The sequence below is a fragment of the Heptranchias perlo genome, chromosome 2 (assembly GCF_035084215.1).
Source record: "Heptranchias perlo isolate sHepPer1 chromosome 2, sHepPer1.hap1, whole genome shotgun sequence".
Lineage (NCBI taxonomy): Eukaryota > Metazoa > Chordata > Chondrichthyes > Hexanchiformes > Hexanchidae > Heptranchias > Heptranchias perlo.
Genome location: NC_090326.1, coordinates 128,250,131 through 128,267,389, shown reverse-complemented (window position 1 = coordinate 128,267,389; position 17,259 = coordinate 128,250,131). Strand labels below are relative to the sequence as shown.

At 42.8% G+C, this 17,259-nt stretch overlaps 1 protein-coding gene across 8 annotated transcripts in view; it reads right to left on the bottom strand.

Moving 5' to 3' along the window:
• The window catches only part of mllt10 (MLLT10 histone lysine methyltransferase DOT1L cofactor), a 221,360-nt gene that overhangs the window by 70,432 nt on the left and 133,669 nt on the right, over nt 1–17,259 (bottom strand). For all 8 annotated transcript variants that reach the window (XM_068007104.1, XM_068007106.1, XM_068007105.1 and 5 more), the window contains one exon: nt 16,360–16,535. In XM_068007104.1, coding sequence (XP_067863205.1) covers nt 16,360–16,535 — 176 coding nt within the window. The remainder of the gene's footprint in view (nt 1–16,359; nt 16,536–17,259) is intronic.

The following is a 17,259-nucleotide window of genomic DNA, read 5'->3' as shown; positions in this document are numbered from 1 at the left end:
GGATCTTATCCTTCATGCAGAAGCTATTCCACATATTGATATATAAATTAGTTCTAAGCGTAAGTTCCATGTTTGTGTCACCATAATGCACTCTTCAGTTTTTAAAATATTTATATGCAATCTAACTGGACTCCGTATGCACTATATCCAGCTACCTAAATATTTACAACTTTATAAAAATTATACATGATCCATACTAGCAACTAAGCAAAATATGTTACCAGAAATATTTTCAAATAAACCTATTTTTGCTTTCATTGTAGAAATTAATACACTTGTATCAGGCGATCATGACTCAAAACTATATAAACCTACTATTTGCAGATCTGTTATTCATGGCATGTCAAAATTGAATTGAACTTTTTTCATATCTGCGAAGTACAACTACACACAGTACCATTAACTTTAAGCTTAATACAACAAACCATCTCCTTTAATTGCAATAATACCTCAAAATGAACAGCAGTATTTTGTACTAATTACCAAGCACCCTTAGTGAAATTCACAGTACAGAAACAGACACAGTGGAGTACAAATACAATCGATTTGTAGAAAAAAATTACCATTTTATATTTACAATAGAACAGTTAAGGACCACTTAAAGTAAATAAGATATTTACACTCACTGGACAATGAAAGGAATAGCAGATTCCAAAAATATACTCAAGAGAATCACCATTTTCCAGTAATACAGTACAAAATTTCAAAAATGTTTTCCCTTTGTAAAACTAAAATCCCTTTAGGATCGCCTGTAGACCTGGATTTCCTGAGTGCAGCCGGCACTGGCGCCGCCTGCCTCAGGGCAAACCAATCTTGAAGTGGGAGCCTCAACAGATGTTAGGCCCCTTATTTGTACATGCAAAAGGCCTAACGCCTGCTTCAGGCGTGAGCACTGCATGTCAATTTTTTGGCCTTTACAAATATGGCCGGCTGCGTACTTGTGGCTTGTAATGAGCGTGCGTTTCCTGCCCACCACACTGGAGGCATAGGTGGCCGTTTAGCGCCCTAGAAACAAGCCCTGCGTGTCCGAATTTCTAGAATAGGGTTTTCCATTATAAATGTTGACATAAAAGCATTATTCAAAAGTTGTGACACATGAAGTAAGGGTAACGTGTACAGGAATTGCACAGCATATTATAGATAGATTGAAGAAAGCAGATTGTATAGTTTGGCCACTTTCTTATGACTTCAAATCTGTGTGTATTTACATGCTAATGTACAAACAGCTACAGCATAAATGTAAGGGGGTTCAAGGCAAGGAGAATAAATGGTGGTTTAGTTTAAACTCGTCTTCCAGTTAGTTAACCTCTTCCAAAAGAGAAATGAACCTGTCCTGTTTTACTTTCTCCGAACAAAATCAATTCAGAACTGTTTCTACCCTGTTGCAGAGAGAAGAAAACAAATTTGATTCCCAAAGATATGAAAATAATGGGGACCTCTTTGCAGCAGAATGGTGATGGAAGGGAGGGCAGAAAGACAGAAATATTAGTAATTCAAGCTTGTGCCATTCTCTAAAAACAAGTCTTTATTTTAAATCAACATAATGACAGATGTTCAAAATAGAAATTCTATGACCCGACTTTTGTTTAAAAAAGTTGCTTACATGAAGAAATGGAGAGGAACAAAATTAGCCTGCAGTTATTAAAAACTCTGCAACTTTAAACAATCCCGAAACAAAACTCTACTTTTACTAAAGCTGAACTGAGGGGAAAAAAAGCCCAAAAGAAATTTGGAAAGGTTTCAAACCTAAACCTATTTCTCACACCCATTTACTTATAAATTATTAAATGCCACCGTACTCAAGATTTTAACATTTGTTTACACGATGCATCACAAAATAGGTGGACATCTTAGTTTTTAAAATTATGAACAATGTGCGCTTAAGGCAAATTGAACAATGTCAGGATGATTAATGAATTTCACTCACTAAGATATACTATACTATACTTATACAGCAAAGGAAATGCTGAAATGTGATTTCCGAATACTTTTGTGTAAATAATACTCCAACCTGCAGCCGCCTTCGGTTTCAAGCAAGTTAACATTTGTCCTTGTCTGCAGTAATGTGCAATTATGGCTCAAATTATATAGAGTCTACAGCACAGAAACAGGTCACTTGGCCCAACTGGTCTATGCCACAGTTTATGCTCCACACGAGCCTCCTCCCTCCTACTTCATCTAACCCTTTTTTGTGCTTATCTAGCTTTTCCTGAAATGCATCTATGCTATTTGCATCAACTATTCCTTGTGGTAGTGCGTTCCACATTCCTACCACTCTTTGGGTAAAGACGTTTCTCCTGAATTCCCTGTTGGATTTATTAGTGACTATCTTATATTGATGACCGAGTTTTGGACTCCCCCACAAGTAGAAACATTTTCTCTACGTCTACCTGATCAAACCCAATCATTGTCTTAAAGAGATCTATCAGGTCACCCCACAGCCTTCTCTTTTCTAGAGAAAAGAGCCCCAGCCTGTTTAGTCTTTCCTGATAAGTGTATCCTCTCAGTTCTTTGTACCTTCTCCATATCCTTTCTATAATATGGAGTCCAGAACTGTGCACAGTACACCAAGTGTGGACTAACCAAGGCTTTACATGAGTTTAGCATAACTTCGCTGCTTTTTAATTCTATCCCTCTAGAAATAAACCACAGTGCTTGGTTTGCCTTTTTTATGGCCTTATTAACCTATGTCACTACTTTTAGTGATTTGTGTATCTATACCCCGAGATCCCTTTGCTCCTCTACCGCATTTAGGCTATTATCCAAGTAGTACGTGGCCTCCTTATTCCTCCTACCAAAATACATTACCTCACACTTATCTATATTGAAATTCATTTGCTAATTACACGCCCATTCTGCAAGTATATTAATGTCTTCTTACATTTTGATGCATTCTTCCTTTGCATTAACTACACCCCCCAATTTTGAGTGGTCTGCAAATTTTGAAATTGTACTTCCAATTGCCAAGTCCAGATCGTTAAGTGTAAATTGTGAACAGTGGTCCCAGCACCAATCCCTGTGGAGCACCACTTCCCACCTTTTGCCAGTCTGAGTAACTACCCTTAACCCCCACTCTGTTTTCTGTTTTGTAGCCAGCTTGCTATCCATTCTGCTACCCGTTCCATGACTCCACATGCTCTAACCTTAGTCATGAGTATACAATGCAGTACCTTATCGAAGGCCTTTTGAAAATTCAAATATATTACATCTATCGCACTACCCTTGTCTACTCTTTCTGTACTTCTTCAAAGAATTCAATAACGTTGGTCAAGAATGACTTTCCCTTCTGAAATCTGTGCTGACTATTATATTTTTGTTTTCTAGATGTGTTTCTATTACATCTTTGAGTAATGATTCCATTAGCTTTCCCACCACTGACATTAAGCTAATTGGTCTTTAGTTCCTTGGACTTGTTCTATCTCCCTTTTTAAATATAGGATCAACATTAGCTGTCCTCCAGTGCTCTGGAACTATTCCCTTTTCAAATGAATTTTATATATATGTAATAGTGCCTCTGCAATCTCTTCCCTAACCCCTTAATATGCATGGATGCAATCCATCCAGACCAGGGGTTTTATCCTCTCTAAGTCTGATTAGTTTATCTCCCCCCTTTCTACCTTAAATATTTTTATAGCTTTTTTGATCTCCTCTTCTAATGTCATACCCACCTTGTTAGTCTCCCTGGTAAATACTGAGGCAAAGTAACTATTCAATATTTCTGCCATTTCGCTGTCATCACCTGTCAGTTTATCTTGTGCATCCCTTAGTGGCCCTATCCCCATCCTGATTTTCCTTTTATTATTTATATGGCTGTTGAATACTTCACTATTTCCTTTTATATTCCTTGATAATTTAATTTCATAGTTCCTCTTTGCTTTCCTAATTGTTTTCTTGACATCCTTCCTAACTTCTTTGTATTCCCTAGTGTCATCCTCCTTTACTATCTATGTACTTAGTGTATGTCTTTTTCTTCAGTTTTAATTTTACCCTGATCTCTTTATTCATCCATGGTATTTTATTAATGGCTGGTTTGTTCTTGTTTTTTTTTTAAAAAGAGGAATATATTTTTCCTGGACTCTACTGATTACTGTTTTAAATATTTCCCACTCAATTTTTTCCCAGTTTACCTTCCCTAGTTCCATTCTCATCCCCATAAAATTAGCTTTTTTCCAATCTATTACTTTGGTCTTTTTCTTACTTATGTCTCAATCATTATTTTAAACCTTATTATGTCATGATCACTATTGCCTAGATGTTCCCCTACACTTACTTCTCTTATCTGCTCTGGTTCAGTTCCTATTACTACATCCAACAGTGATTCCTCTCTTGTTGAGCTTCTCATACTGGGTAAGGAGTCATGTGCACACTGTAAAAACATCATTCCCCTTTCCTGACCTCTCTGTCAGTTTATTTGGGGGTAGTTGAAATCTCACATGATTATTATTCAATTTAAAAAAAAACTCATTTCATAGATTTGCCTACATATTTCTCCCTCCACTTCCCTCCCACTATTAGGTGGTCTGTAGGATATGCCTATTAATGTGATCAATCACTTCTTATCCTTTGTCTCAATCCATATGGATTCTGTTTCTGTCTTCATATTACTTATGCCTTTTTTTTATTACCACTGTTGTTTCTAATTAGTAAAGCTACCCCGCCCCCCCCACTTCTTCCCTCCCTATCCTTTCAAAATAGGTTTTTTTCCTGCAATTTTTAACTGCCAGTCCTGTTCTTTGTGTAGCCATGTTTCAGCTGAATAGTTACTTTGCCTCAGTATTTATCAGGGAGACTAACAAGGTGGGTGTGACATTAGAAGATATCATAAAGGTATAAAGACATTTAATATAGAAAGGCAGGGGGGGGGGGAAAGAGAGGGGAAATAGTTGATAAACTAATCAAACGTGGAGAGGATAAAACCTCTGCTCTGAAAGGACTGCATCCATGCATATATTAAAGCTACATCTGGCTCCTTGCTACGAATTATTGCCTCCGGTTCCTCCATTTTGTTTTGGATGCCTTGCACATTGCTGTACAGGCAATTTAATTTGTTTTTAATAATTGCTCTCCATGCTTTATTTTTTAACAGTAATTTTGTACTTATGTTCTATAACTCTATTTGTTCCCTGACCGTTTATGTTACCCTTGTTCCTAACCTTGGTCTGACCTTTACTCTCATCTCCAATTTCTTTTATCTGCAGATTTAGGTTATTTTCACCAGATCCCATCTTACTCATTTAAAGTCCTATTTATCCTTGCTGCTGGGACACTGGTCCCATTCTACTTCAGGTGGAGCTCGTCCCAGCAGTACAGTTTCTTCCTGTCCTAGTACTGGTGCCAGTGTTCCATGAAATCGAACCCCTCCTTCCCACACCAGTCTTTCAACCACACATTCACCTTTCTGATCTGCCTATCCCTATGCTCCCAATTAGCACGTGGCTTGGGTAATAATCCCAAGAATACCACCCACAAGGTCCTGCTTTAAAAAAAAATTTAGTTCCTAACTTAGCAGGACCTCCTCCCTTTTCTTCCCTATGCCATTGGTCTCAACATGGACCATGGCAACCGGATCTTCCCCCTCCAAGTTCTTCTCCAGTTGCTCCGAGATATCGATTACCTTTCAGAATTGTTTTCCCAGATTTTTCCCTGCGTTTGTTTTACTGTTCCACTCAGCCGCTTCTCCCGCGCGCCACTCAGCCGCTTCTCCCGCGCGCCACTCAGCCGCTTCTCCCGCGCGCCACTCAGCCGCTTCTCCCGCGCGCCACTCAGCCGCTTCTCCCGCGCGCCACTCAGCCGCTTCTCCCGCGCGCCACTCAGCCGCTTCTCCCGCGCGCCACTCAGCCGCTTCTCCCGCGCGCCACTCAGCCGCTTCTCCCGCGCGCCACTCAGCCGCTTCTCCCGCGCGCCACTCAGCCGCTTCTCCCGCGCGCCACTCAGCCGCTTCTCCCGCGCGCCACTCAGCCGCTTCTCCCGCGCGCCACTCAGCCGCTTCTCCCGCGCGCCACTCAGCCGCTTCTCCCGCGCGCCACTCAGCCGCTTCTCCCGCGCGCCACTCAGCCGCTTCTCCCGCGCGCCACTCAGCCGCTTCTCCCGCGCGCCACTCAGCCGCTTCTCCCGCGCGCCACTCAGCCGCTTCTCCCGCGCGCCACTCAGCCGCTTCTCCCGCGCGCCACTCAGCCGCTTCTCCCGCGCGCCACTCAGCCGCTTCTCCCGCGCGCCACTCAGCCGCTTCTCCCGCGCGCCACTCAGCCGCTTCTCCCGCGCGCCACTCAGCCGCTTCTCCCGCGCGCCACTCAGCCGCTTCTCCCGCGCGCCACTCAGCCGCTTCTCCCGCGCGCCACTCAGCCGCTTCTCCCGCGCGCCACTCAGCCGCTTCTCCCGCGCGCCACTCAGCCGCTTCTCCCGCGCGCCACTCAGCCGCTTCTCCCGCGCGCCACTCAGCCGCTTCTCCCGTGCTTTATTCCCTAGCAATGGAGAACAAAGCAAGTGTTAAAAGTCTGCACTAATACGTAATCAGTCATGTGAGATTTTGTAAATTTACACATCTTTAATGTAAATAAAAGGCATTATTTTACACTGGAATTTACATAAGTAATCTACCCGTACTTTAACTTACATTCTAAGGACCTATTGTTCCCAGAATTACTGCAATAACTATAAAATCATACCAGTTTGACACACATTGAAGCAACATAGTACATTATGTAAGGTTAGCTCTTAGCTACAGATGCAAACATTAAGATCCAAACATTCAGATATTATTTGAGTGAACGCACACAAACAATTGCCATTCACATATGTGCATCAAAGTATCCAGAAAAATACCTTGCTCCAACAGAACTGCAAGTTGAATAGGTACCTGATGCACAACAATAACCAGCGGGTGCCTGATGCACTACAGTTGCTAGCCCCATAGCGTACATAGAGATCAAAGGAGGTTCACCTAGTCTTGTATTTTCTGAACAGTCTGGGTAATGCAACACACATATCAACCACTTAAGTATTCAACCTGTACACCTTAGCAAAAACACACAAAATTCAAGCAGTTAATTTTTTTCTTGCACTTTCTGAAGACCTAAACAAGCAGATCTAAACCTTCTTGATAGCTAATCCACTGCATGTGAGTTTAATAATTTTGCTTCTGTTGACATTAAAAACAGCACCTTATCTTTCACTTTATATAACTGTTATGGAAAGATATCTCTATAATTGATGAGATCATAGTCCAAGATATGAAAAATCTCAATGCAACATGATAGGGTTATATCCAGAACAAGCATAATGGTGCAATAGCTTCTGCCACCTGATAATCTTGTACAGCACTCAGCCTCTCCTCAACATCCTGCCAGAGCCTCAAGCCAAATTAAGCTAGTATTATGTAATCCAGCTATACAACAAAATACTTTTGCAACCCCAAAGTAAATTGCTTGTTAGTGCTCCATCAAAACTACAAGTGTACTCAGGAAAGAAAATTAGAAAAAATTATCATATTTTGGACTTGGCAACATGTTTTGTGAACAAGACACAATGTCATTGAGTGATATTTTAATAGGACAGTAATCCTGCCTACAATTGCAACTGTCTCTCCATCTCAGTCATGTGCTGGTTTGTGGAGGGGTTTTGGGGGGGTGGGGGGGTGGAAAAGGGGGTAGTATGATAAACACTGGAGGGAATATTATTCGCTCATAATCTCCCTCCTACCCTGCTCATCACCTGATAACTAGTTTCAGAGCAGCATTACTTGAAACCTGGAAGCATCTCAACAGCCCACCTCCTTTTTGGTGTCAGCCTTAGCACGCTGGCCTCTGCAGTAGAAGGTCATGGGTTCAAGACCCACTCCAGGAGTTAAGCACATAATCTAGGCTGACATATCTAGCCTAGCACTGAGGGAGTGCTGCACTGTTGGAGGTGATATTTTTCGGCTGAGAAGCTAAACAGCTCTCTTGGGTGGACGGAAAAGATCCCATGGCAAAATTCAAAGAACAGGGGAGTTCTCTCAGTGTCCTGACCAACATTTATCCCTTGACCAACACCACTGAAGAAGATTTTCTGATCATTTATCCCATTGATATTTATGGGACCTTGCTGAGCGTAAATTGGCTGTTATGTTTTCCACATTACAACAGTGACTGTGAAGTGCTTTGGGACGTTCCAAGGTTGTGAAAAGTACTATATAAATGCAAGTTCCTTCTTTCTTTGGATGGTGTCTGCTGCAGGGAACCCAAAAGTTAATATGATTTTCCAAGGCAAGTCTTCTTTATCTGCTTCAATTTTTTAACATTCCTTTTGTGTTCGATGTCTTGCACGAGGTTGAAAGATAGCCTCCTCTCAACCTTTAACATCTATTCGTCTTTTAGCTGGAAATTTGAGCCATGTTTATATATTTGGAGCCACATCCCAATAGATCCTATTACATAATCAGAAGACCATAATTGACTTTTAGTCCTGTGGAGATTACGTGTTGATACTTTAAAAAAAAGAATTATTGCATAGTTGGGGAATATATTCTACTCCACTTAATTTGAACGAATCATCCGTTAATTTGAATTGAAAGCACACCAAAAATACCTCCCATTGAAAATTTGTTGTTTAATTTTTACTTTCCAAGTTGAATTGTCCTGTAACATAAAATGTCAGATAATTAGAGTGTGAATTCCTGCCAAATTGAAGAATGATCAATGAAATGCGCCATTTTATTCAACTTCAGTGCTTGATCACCAACGGGTGCTCAGGATAGCCCTCTCCCATTAGAGTACAGCCATCAAGTGGAACATGGTTATCCAGAAGTATAGACTTAACACCGAGGAAAAAGATGATATCAAACATGCAGTGGAGCACTCTGAAGAAAAGAAGAAAGTGGTGGCAGAAATATTTAACATCCCTCCCACTACACTCCCTACCTACCTGACAAACAAGAGAATCACCACTGATTACCAGCAGAAATTTTGTAGCCACAAGATGAAGCATACTTCAGCTTATCCTTACTTTAAAGCAGCATTGCTGAGCTGGTTCAAGCAGGCCAAAGCAGCTAGCTTTCCTGGGCTACCCAATGTCATCTTGCTGAAAAAGTCAAATGAGCCTGCTGAAGAATTTGGAACAGACTCTTTTTCTGCATCGTGGATCAGCTGCTTCAAAAACCACACAGAAGACGTCGACAACTGGGTGAGTGAACAAATTCTTGAAATTTAATCGCAGAAGTCCAAAGACTTATTAAATGCAGATGAAACTGGCTTTTTTTTTGCAAGCTGCATTCAAGCAGAGTGCTAGCTTTCATCAATATAAACTGCTAAGCAGCGAATTACCATCATAGGTTGCGCTGGCATGACGGAGGAAAAAGAAAGCTGCTGGTGATGTTACTCTGCTTGTAACTTATAGAAGTCAAAAGTCATGAATAATTGATACTATTTAGAGATTTGGCTGCATCACTTTGACCAAAATGGCATCACAGCGAGTGGTTAGGATCTGGAATGCACTGCCCGAGGGGGTGGTGGAGGCAGATTCAATCATGGCCTTCAAAAGGGAAGTGGATAAGTACTTGAAAGAAAAAAAATTGCAGGGTTATGGGGAAAGGGCGGGGGAGTGGGTCTAGCTGGATTGCTCTTGCAAAGAGCCGGCGCGGATGCCGAATGGCCTCCTTCTGTGCTGTAACCTTTCTATGATTCTATAAGACAAAAAAGTCACCTTGAGTGTTGATATCTGTGGACTCATGTAAAATGCCTGTGTCAAAGTGCAACAGTGTAGGATACAATAGGGATATGATCACAGGGGTATTTGCTAGGGGACTACACAGACTGCATTTGGGCTAGATATCGGATGGAAAGAGGACTGGTAGTCCGTAGCTGTAGTTTGTAGTAGAAACAGTTAACTCCTATCTAGTACAGTGAGGATATGCGAAGAATACTGCATGTTCGTGGGGGTAGAGAAGAATTGACCTATGAGGAAGGGGGATGGAATGACAGACAGGAGAGTAAGTACTGACCCAGTAAAAGAAGGCAGAAATCCGACTCTAGAGCAAGAACTCAAAAAGTCTAGTCAAGACAAAGAAAAAGAACTGTCCTGAAGCTAATAAATAATTATAATGTACGCATTTTTGTACTAAATATAAATATGGGAGACAACTGAGGAACTATGAGATCCCTATTTAAAAAAGCTTTGCAGCTACGTGCGTAGAGGTTCCGAGTAGAGTGGCATTTCCACGTGCACGCTTACTGATGTCTCTCGGAGCCCCGATGGGAATCCCTTTGCAAGTAAATGGATCAGACTTCCAAATGTTTGTTGCTGAACTACTAATAAAAAGCTACGTGCTAATCAGCCCACTCTCAATGTCTGAATCTTGTTTGGAGTTACGCATTCCAACAAAAACAACAAATTAAATTGCCCGTACATCAATATGCATAGCATCCGGAAAAAAAGGGGGAACTGAAGACAATAATTCGTATCAAGGAGTCAGATGCAGCAGGGATAACTGAAACACAGCTATGTAAAGTACAGGACTGGCACTTAAATAGTGCAGGATGTAACATATTTCGAAAGGATAGGGAAGGAAGAAAGGGGTGGTGAGGTAGCTGTACTAACTAGAGACAATATAATGGCAATAGAAAAAAGGGACACAAGTAATATTAAGATGGAAACAGAATCCATATGGATTGAGAAAAAGGATAAGAAGGGATCGATCACGTTAACAGGCATATTCTACAGACCACCTAATAGAAGTGGAGAAAGAAATATGTAGGCAAATCTATGAAATGAGTAAAAAACATTGAATAATAATCATGGGAGATTTCAACTACCTCCAAATAAACTGGCATGAGGAGGTAGAGAAAGGGGAATGGAGTTGTTACAGTGTGTACATGACTCCTTTCGTAACCAGTACGTGAGAAGTCCAATAAGAGAGGAATCACTATCGGATCTAGTAATGGGAAATGAACCAGAGCAGATAAGAGAAGCAATGAAAGGGGAACATCTATGCAATAGCGATCATAACATAAGGTTTAAAATAATGATTGAAAAAGACATAAGACAAAGATCAAAGTAATAGATTGGAAAACAGCTAATTTTGAGGGGATGAGACTAGAACTAGGGAAGGTAAACTCGAAGAATATTTTGACAAAGATATATATGGGAAATATTTAAAATGATGATCAACAGAGTTCAGGAGAAATGTATTCCTCTAAAAAACAAGAACAAACTAGCCAATAATGAAACAATATGGATGAATAAAGAGATACGGGTAAAATTGAAACTAAAGAAAAAGGCATTTTTTTTAATTCGTTCACGGGATGTGGGCGTCGCTGGCAAGGCCGGCATTTATTGCCCATCCCTAATTGCCCTCGAGAAGGTGGTGGTGAGCCGCCTTCTTGAACCACTGCAGTCCGTGTGATGACGGTTCTCCCACAGTGCTGTTAGGAAGGGAGTTCCAGGATTTTGACCCAGCGACAATGAAGGAACGGCGATATATTTCCAAGTCGGGATGGTGTGTGACTTGGAGGGGAACGTGCAGGTGGTGTTGTTCCCATGCGCCTGCTGCCCTTGTCCTTCTAGGTGGTAGAGGTCGCGGGTTTGGGAGGTGCTGTCGAAGAAGCCTTGGCGAGTTGCTGCAGTGCATCCTGTGGATGGTGCACACTGCAGCCACAGTGCGCCGGTGGTGAAGGGAGTGAATGTTTAGGGTGGTGGATGGGGTGCCAATCAAGCGGGCTGCTTTATCTTGGATGGTGTCGAGCTTCTTGAGTGTTGTTGGAGCTGCACTCATCCAGGCAAGTGGAGAGTATTCCATCACACTCCTGACTTGTGCCTTGTAGATGGTGGAAAGGCTTTGGGGAGTCAGGAGGTGAGTCACTCGCCGCAGAATACCCAGCCTCTGACCTGCTCTCGTAGCTACGGTATTTATATGGCTGGTCCAGTTAAGTTTCTGGTCAATGGTGACCCCCAGGATGTTGATGGTGGGGGATTCGGCGATGGTAATGCCGTTGAATGTCAAGGGGAGGTGGTTAGACTCTCTCTTGTTGGAGATGGTCATTGCCTGGCACTTATCTGGTGCGAATGTTACTTGCCACTTATGAGCCCAAGCCTGGATGTTGTCCAGGTCTTGCTGCATGCAGGCTCGGACTGCTTCATTATCTGAGGGGTTGCGAATGGAACTGAACACTGTGCAGTCATCAGCGAACATCCCCATTTCTGACCTTATGATGGAGGGAAGGTCATTGATGAAGCAGCTGAAGATGGTTGGGCCTAGGACACTGCCCTGAGGAACTCCTGCAGCAATGCCCTGGGGCTGAGATGATTGGCCTCCAACAACCACTACCATCTTCCTTTGTGCTAGGTATGACTCCAGCCACTGGAGAGTTTTCCCCCTGATTCCCATTGACTTCAATTTTACTAGGGCTCCTTGGTGCCACACTCGGTCAAATGCTGCCTTGATGTCAAGGGCAGTCACTCTCACCTCACCTCTGGAATTCAGCTCTTTTGTCCATGTTTGGACCAAGGCTGTAATGAGGTCTGGAGCCGAGTGGTCCTGGCGGAACCCAAACTGAGCATCGGTGAGCAGGTTATTGGTGAGTAAGTGCCGCTTGATAGCACTGTCGACGACACCTTCCATCACTTTGCTGATGATTGAGAGTAGACTGATGGGGCGGTAATTGGCCGGATTGGATTTGTCCTGCTTTTTGTGGACAGGACATACCTGGGCAATTTTCCACATTGTCGGGTGGATGCCAGTGTTGTAGCTGTACTGGAACAGCTTGGCTAGAGGCGCAGCTCGTTCTGGAGCACAAGTCTTCAGCACTACAGCTGGGATGTTGTCGGGGCCCATAGCCTTTGCTGTATCCAGTGCACTCAGCCGTTTCTTGATATCACGTGGAATGAATCGAATTGGCCGAAGACTGGCTTCCGTGATGGTGGGGATATCGGGAGGAGGCTGAGATGGATTATCCACTCGGCACTTCTGGCTGAAGATGGTTGCAAACGCTTCAGCCTTGTCTTTTGCACTCACGTGCTGGACTCCGCCATCATTGAGAATGGGGATGTTTGCAGAGCCTCCTCCTCCCGTTAGTTGTTTAATTGTCCACCACCATTCACGACTGGATGTGGCAGGACTGCAGAACTTTGATCTGATCCGTTGGTTGTGGAATCGCTTAGCTCTGTCTATAGCATGTTGCTTCCGCTGTTTAGCATGTATGTAGTCCTGAGTTGTAGCTTCACCAGGTTGGCACCTCATTTTTAGGTACGCCTGGTGCTGCTCCTGGCATGCTCTTCTACACTCCTCATTGAACCAGTGTTGATCCCCTGGCTTGTTGGTAATGGTAGAGTGAGGAATATGCCGGGCCATGAGGTTACAGATTGTGCTGGAATACAATTCTGCTGCTGCTGATGGCCCACAGCGCCTCATGGATGCCCAGTTTTGAGCTGCTAGATCTGTTCTGAATCTATCCCATTTAGCACGGTGGTAGTGCCACACAACACGTTGGATGGTGTCCTCAGTGCGAAGACGGGATTTCATCTCCACGAGGACTGTGCGGTGGTCACTCCTACCAATACTGTCATGGACAGATGCATTTGCGACAGGTAGATTGGTGAGGACGAGGTCAAGTAAGTTTTTCCCTCGTGTTGGTTCGCTCACCACCTGCCACAGGCCCAGTCTAGCAGCTATGTCCTTCAGGACTCGGCCAGCTCGGTCAGTAGTGGTGCTACCGAGCCACTCTTGGTGATGGACGTTGAAGTCCCCCACCCAGAGTACATTTTGTGCCCTTGCTACCCTCAGTGCTTCCTCCAAGTGGTGTTCAACATGGAGGAGGACTGATTCATCAGCTGAGGGAGGACGGTAGGTGGTAATCAGCAGGAGGTTTCCTTGCCCATGTTTGACCTGATGCCATGAGATTTCATGGGGTCCAGAGTCAATGTTGAGGACTCCCAGGGCCACTCCCTCCTGACTGTATATCACTGTACCGCCACCTCTGGTGGGTTTGTCCTGCCGGTGGGACAGGACATACCCAGGGATGGTGGTGAAGGGAGTGAATGTTTAGTGTGGTGGATGGGGTGCCATGCTGATCCATCTAACAGACTGAAAGCAGTACTTTCTAACTGTAGCTTGTTCAGTCTACGTTAGTCACTAGTCATTCTCCAAGATGTGCTACCTATTAGTGGTACGGTGTTTTCAGTTGCATCTCAGTGGACCCCATTCACTCAAGGTCGTTTTTATCAAAACCTGAGAAAAATGTCAAATATGATGGAAATCTTCAAAGGTATTATAAACAATTCTATGAACATGTATGGCAGATGCAGTATAACGTGGATAAATGTGAGGTTATCCACTTTGGTTGTAAAAACAGAAAGGCAGATTATCTGAATGGTGATAGATTGGGAAAAGGGGAGGTGCAACGAGACCTGGGTGTCCTTGTACACCAGTCGCTGAAAGCGAGCATTCAGGTGCAGCAAGCAGTTAGGAAGGTGAATGGTATGTTGGCCTTCATTGCAAGAGGATTTGAGTACAGGAGCAGGGATGTCTTACTGCAGTTATACAGGGCCTTGGTGAGACCACATCTGGAGTATTGTGTGCAGTTTTGGTCTCCTTATCTGAGGAAGGATGTCCTTGCCATGGAGGGAGTGCAACGAAGGTTTACCAGACTGATTCCTGAGATGGCAGGACTGACATATGAGGAGAGATTGGGTCGACTTGACCTATATTCACTCGAGTTTAGAAGAATGAGAGGTGATCTCATCGAAACATAAAATTCTAACAGGACTAGACAGACTAGATGCAGGGAGGAGGTTCCCGATGGCTGGGGAGTACAGAAACAGGGGTCACAGTCTCAGGATATGGGGTATGCCATTTAGAACTGAGATGAGGAGACATTTCTTTACTCAGAGGGTGGTGAACCTGTGGAATTCTCTACCACAGAAGGCAGTGGAGGCCAAGTCATTAGATGTATTGAAGAAGGAAATAGATATATTTCTTAATGCTAAAGGGATCAAGGGATTTGGGGAAAAAGCGGGAACACGGTACTGAGTTAGACAATCAGCCATGATCATTTTGAATGGCGGAACAGGCCCGAAGGGCCAAATGGCCTACTCTTGCTCCTATTTTCTATGTTTCTATGAAAACACAAAGACTGGTGCAAAAGATTAAAACACAACTACTGAGAAAGGAGAACACAGTAAATATTCCAACTTTGATATAGCCTGCAAATGCATTGAGTGGTACTGAGCTACAAACCAAAAAATTCTTACGTTCAATCTTTGGTCAGTGCTGAGTTAAAAAATTTTAACCAAGGAAATGGTAGGAATCTATAATCACCTCAGCTAATTTACAGCCATTATGCTTCCACTTCTGAAGTGCTTTATCTTAAAAAAATTCCCATGCCTGTGACTGCTAATGTAATATTCACTTAAGATAAATAGTTTATGACAGGTCCATCACACTATGACACATGCAAATTTCTTTTTAAAAATCTATATAAAAAATGAAAAAGAAACCCAATCATTTCGAATGTATAGAGAAACATACCCATCAACTGAAAATACTTCAATTGACTTCAGAAGTCTCACATTAAAAAAAGTGAGTGAGCTGGCTCTGCTCAATGTGAGGATTTGCCCAACAATTGGTCCCTGATTAGCTCAGTAAAATACAGCAATGACATCTTGTGCCCTTAAATGAACACAGCTGCACTTTAGCAGAACAATATATTGCGTATCATATGGTATAATGCTCCCATCCTTATAAAACAGCAGTCTCCAACCTACTGTGAGCAGTAGAGTTAGTATTCAAAATTTTTTTTATATCTTTACTGTTAATTGTTAACTGTCTGGATATGTCATTTGCTTACCTAATGACTGACTTTTTAAAATAAAGTTTTTAAAAAAAATAACAATACGATTGTTGTAGTTCCACTGTAGGTGAGTAGCTGTGTCACACAAAAGAAGGTTCCCATGTTGGATTCCAATCTATGCTGATCTGACCTGGGGACGTGGTAGGAGCACTACAATTAGCCGCAGACAGGTGGGGAAAAAGAAAATCATCCAGAGATCATGCCCCTGATCATTATTCCTTGCTGGAAGTATATGGGTGAGAGAAGTATCTGGCTAGGCTGTGATGTCCTTGCAGTCAAATAGCCTGTTGACACTAGTCTAGGCTAAAATATGAAAAACTGGCACTTAGCTAAGATATCAGAGGGAAACAAGTGCCCACTGAATTGTACCCCAACAAGGAGCCAATGTTTTTAAGAGAAGGAAAGGGAGAAGGAAATTGGTAGAAAAGGGAGAAAAAAAATGAATATCCTACCGAAATTAAATAATAATCAAATTGAAATCCGTTTTTCTCTGACCATACTAGGTTCTTTTAATTCTTACAACCATTAAACAATCTCTTACCTGGGTTGTAGAAACCATAGTCGCAACAGAAACGGTGGCTGAAGGAGATGTACTCAGCTGCTGTGAATGGACTGTACTTTGTGGAGGTAAAATAGAACTGGAAAGGGGAGTACTGCAGCTTGATCCTGGTACTGTATTCGGCAGTGCAACCGGTACTTCATTACTTGTGTAAACCCCTGAAAAGAAAAATGGGTTGTGCAAATTTCAGTTTAAAATTCCACACTAACCCTTCCCATTCACTCATCTAAAGATATGATGTGGAGATGCCGGTGATGGACTGGGGTGGACAAATGTAAGGAATCTTACAACACCAGGTTATAGTCCAACAAATTTGTTGGACTATAACCTGGTGTTGTAAGATTCCTTACAAATTTGTTGGACTATAACCTGGTGTTGTAAGATTCCTTACATTCATCTAAAGATAATCATCTTTTATCTATATACTAACATAAATCCTGTGGCATTACTCAGTCATCCAGGACCTGAACCACAGTTTCTACCTACTTTTACCACTCTTGTACTGGAACCTAAACACAATCCATCACTGTAATACAGCAAACTTAGTGAAGCAATATATCGAATCATAGAAAGGTTACAGCACGGAAGGAAGCCATTCGGCCCATCGAGTCCGCGCCGGCTCTACGCACGAGCAATCCAGCAAGTCCCACTCCCCCGCCCTAACCCCATAGCCCTGCGCATTTGTTTCATTTCAAGTACTTATCCAGTTCCCTTTTGAAGGCCATGATTGAATTTGCCTCTACCACTCCCTCGGCAAGTGCATTCCAGATCCTAACCACTCGCTGTGTAAAAAAGTTTCTCCTCATGTCACCTTTGGTTCTTTTGCCAATCACCTTAAATCGATGCCCTCTGGTTCTTGACCCTTGCACCAATGGGAACAGT